The sequence below is a fragment of the Phycodurus eques genome, chromosome 1 (assembly GCF_024500275.1).
Source record: "Phycodurus eques isolate BA_2022a chromosome 1, UOR_Pequ_1.1, whole genome shotgun sequence".
In the NCBI taxonomy this organism is placed as follows: domain Eukaryota; kingdom Metazoa; phylum Chordata; class Actinopteri; order Syngnathiformes; family Syngnathidae; genus Phycodurus; species Phycodurus eques.
This window is the reverse complement of record NC_084525.1, coordinates 49,651,633-49,655,393: the sequence shown is the minus strand read 5'-3', so window position 1 is coordinate 49,655,393 and position 3,761 is coordinate 49,651,633. Positions and strand designations below refer to the sequence as shown.

The 3,761-nt window shown below is 37.5% G+C and overlaps 1 protein-coding gene across 1 annotated transcript; it reads right to left on the bottom strand.

Annotated features, from left to right (window-relative positions):
• Positions 1-740: 740 nt before the first annotated feature.
• On the bottom strand, positions 741-3,761 carry rab5if (RAB5 interacting factor). The gene is made up of 4 exons (XM_061670217.1): positions 3,446-3,761; positions 2,736-2,839; positions 2,509-2,638; positions 741-2,243 (listed from the first exon to the last, which is right to left on the bottom strand). The coding sequence occupies exons 1-4, from the start codon at positions 3,551-3,553 to the stop codon at positions 2,202-2,204; spliced, it is 384 nt and encodes a 127-aa protein (XP_061526201.1). The 5' UTR covers positions 3,554-3,761; the 3' UTR covers positions 741-2,201.

The window sequence follows — 3,761 nt, the reverse complement described above, 5'->3', positions numbered from 1 at the left end:
TTATCGGTTCGGTGGTGACGTCACGGCCTAGCCTCGGTGCCAACGAAATATACAATTTAAAAGCAAAAAATAAAACATTTAAAAAAACGCATTCCAACAAAATAAAACAAGTCAAATATAAAGGCATTCTAACAAAATTACAAAATACGAAAAAATCATTTCAACAAAATATTTAAAAACAAAAATCATTCCAGTCAAATAAAAACAATATTTTAAAAAACGCATTTCAACAACATGGCACAGTTTTCTTATCATTTATTACAATATACTGACACAATGGCCATTTTAAGTTCAGTTTTGATAAACGAATCAGGTAACTATAAGGTATTCCCTTTTGCTTCTATTTATTTATAACCTTCTTCTATTTCACTTACATTTATCTAGTGCAGTACAGTACTACTTTAGTTGAACCTAAATAACTAATGGTGGGAAATAACGGATTCTTCAAGGTTCTTTATTTATTTTGTTGACGACTTTTTACTTTTAGTCCCCACATTTTAAAACAGTTATCTGTAGTTTATACTCCTTACTTTGTAAAATATAGGCTTGTTACTTTTTACAACCTCCACGGACAACATGACATAAAGGTTGCGGTAAAGAGACAGTTATTTAATGTTAATTAAGCTCTGTGACTTTTCAGTTTAAATTTTCTTGAAAAAATAAATTGTTTAACAGGCAACGTTTTTCATTTCACATCAATTAAGAATGAAATAAGGTTGAAAACAAAAGTAGACAATCTCTTTGAAAATGGAGGCCAAATGAAGCCCATGTTTAATGATCCCCAAAAGATTTGATCAGCTGCACATCTGGGCTAACAGTTATCATTACAACTTTGCAAGAATTGAGAACAAACGTTCTCCACCATAAAATACTCAGCAATGTTACATCCCGCCAGACGAGTACGTACATACGACAGATTCATGAAAAAGAATTTACAGGAGGTATGACTCTGCTCTGGAGGCTACATGAAATTATTTCTACCCTCTTAACTACTCGTTAATAAATGATACGATTACATATACGAAGAGTTTGCCGCGGTGGTTCACAGGGCGAGTTTAGCTTACATCTGTCGACAGTTTCCTCCTCGTTGAATGAACGGATTGTGACTTACATACTGTATGGCAACAGTGAGTTTGGAGTAGGTTACCTTACAGTGCTATCAAAAGTGCATCCACCCTTAAGACCAAGCAGATAAATGTCACTTTACTTTTCTGTCCAGCTGAGAACTTCGCTAGATTCGTACACAGAAGACAATTGACACAATAAAATAGAGCTAACAATCTGCACAGGCGTAACACAAAGTGCGTCAAAAAGGTTCCAGGACTGGTGTCACAAAGGATATACTTCACACGGAAACTACGTGTTCCACGTCCACGGAACACGATCAATCGATCAGCACGTCAACAAAGAGATTTGCTTCATTCATTGCATGAGAAGAGGCTAGTTGTGACAGGACAACACGCCTGCCCGTAATGCCCTGAGCACCTGACAGTTCCTGTGTATTTTTTATTTTGTCCCCTCTTTGATGACTGTGACGATGGCTTCTGCCGTGAAATAATATTTCCAGGAGGGCTGGAAAATGTGGCCGAGAAGTTTGGGAAAGTGTGTGGGGATTTCTTCAAAGGGAAAAACCTGTAGTATGAATGTGAAATACTGTGTACATTTTGCAACACCGGTGCTGGAACTTTTTTTTTTTTTTTTGACACACTTCATATGACACTAATTCACAACGTCAATATTAATGCATCCAATTGGTGTGAATTAACCTAAGTCCAGCCTAACCAAAAAAGTTATAGTGTCTGCATTTGGAAACTTGAGGGCATGTTCTTCAGCAGATAATATGTCAGGCAAAAAAAGAAAAAAAAAAAAGAAAAAAGGAAAGCATACGGTCCATTTTTTAACCAAGGCTTTGATTCATTAGAAGTCGAACCAGAGCCACTGTAATTCTGTATTCTTTAGTGTTTTGTCAGACATGACGACAACACGGGAGAGGAAGAATGACAAATGGCAAGGTTTATCACCTGTAAAAAGCAGCCCAGCAATAACACAAACTGATTTTAATTAAGTCCATCTTCAGACTAATTTTCCCATAATGCCGTGCACTGAGGAGTCATACTGCGTGGGTAGGTCAGCACCCTTGAAGCCGCGGAGTTCCTGCTTTTTGACACAAATGTTCGTATCAAGTGTCCGATGGAATCCTTTCAGTCAAAGTGTAGCGCTGTGTAAAATATTATCCACACCACCTGGAAAGGACAAACAATGATTACTACTTAAGAAAGACTTGTCGTCTAAAATTAATGTATTTTATTATTAAAATACATCAAATGTAAAAAAAATAATAATAATCTTCAATCTGACTGTAGACACCTAAATCCCAACACATTGGATATATATTTTTTTATTACACGAAATAATCCTGCTTTTATAAATACAAGCAAGATCATATACTACAAGATGGAGTGATGTTTTTCAGAAAGTCTATGCACGCCTTGTGAAATATTCTCCCACCAGAAACAGCGCAAAAGATGTCATGAAGCCTTCTTTGGTAAGCTCCCACGTTCCACCATACTCTTCCTCGTCAATCTGCTGAAAGCTGCTGAAGTATAAGTAGAGAAGGCCAGCGTTGATGACGCAGAATCTAACGAGGCAAAAAACGGGAGGAGAAAAAGTTAATTTGAGTTGATAAATATGAAGAGGCAGGTTGTGGTCAAAACTGGGGAAGAATGCTTCCATACATGGCTATTCCCAGAAATCCTTTCAGTGGGGCGACCCCCCAAATGACACCGAGGATCACTGCAATTATTTGCCGCAGCCAGTAAATCACATCTAAAAACTCATCCTGCAAAGATTTCAAAGAGGAAGAAGAAAAAGAACAACTGTTAGGGTACATTTTCAGGTAAATCCCAACAGTGCAATGTCAACATATTATTGCCTTATTTGTTTTGATTGTTTTACTATTTTTAAATGATGTTCAATTGTCTTTTGTTTTAAAATTAAGTTACATTACATCATCGCCTTATGATCACGACTAGCACGAGGACATAAGAACGGTGTGAGCTCATTTGTAGTCACATACTGTCATTTTTGTACCTTTTCACCTCATTGGATTGTTACGTCATTGAGTCTGTCGTCATTTCATTGAAATGTTTACATCTGGAACAAATTCACCTTTGGTCACATTTGCAGATTATTAAATGGGAATTCACACTTCCAAAAACCGAGAATATTTTAAGCCATTGGTTTTGATGCAAAGATAAACTTGCAATCGGCACGTTCAAAACAGTTCATTTAAAACCGACTTAAGTCGATTACGAATCATCTTGCGAATCGCCGCAAAAATCGGCATCCTTCTCGGATACAGCGGACAACTACAAAAGCAGGCGTTTTGAGCACCATTAACGATGACACCACGACGGGTTTTAGATTCGAAGCGCTGCCCACTGACCTTCTCCTCCCAAACGGCATTACTGTTGAACGCTTTGCTCCATGTGGAATGTTTCACACCCCCATTCAGCAAATGACTCTCTTCTTTCCGCTTCGAGCTGCTCGTCATTCTTTATTGTTTCTTTTAGCCACGCTCGTAGAAAAAAAAACAAGTTTGGCCAACTTAAAAAAATCAATTAAAAAAAATAAAAAGTAGCTCAAACTAAATATAAGTATTGTGTCGTCACGTATATTTGAAGGTACTTTCTGTTCCAACGGTCCGCTGATCAGACAGATTTCCGACGCTAGCATTAAAAGGACGACAGAGCATGCGCAAG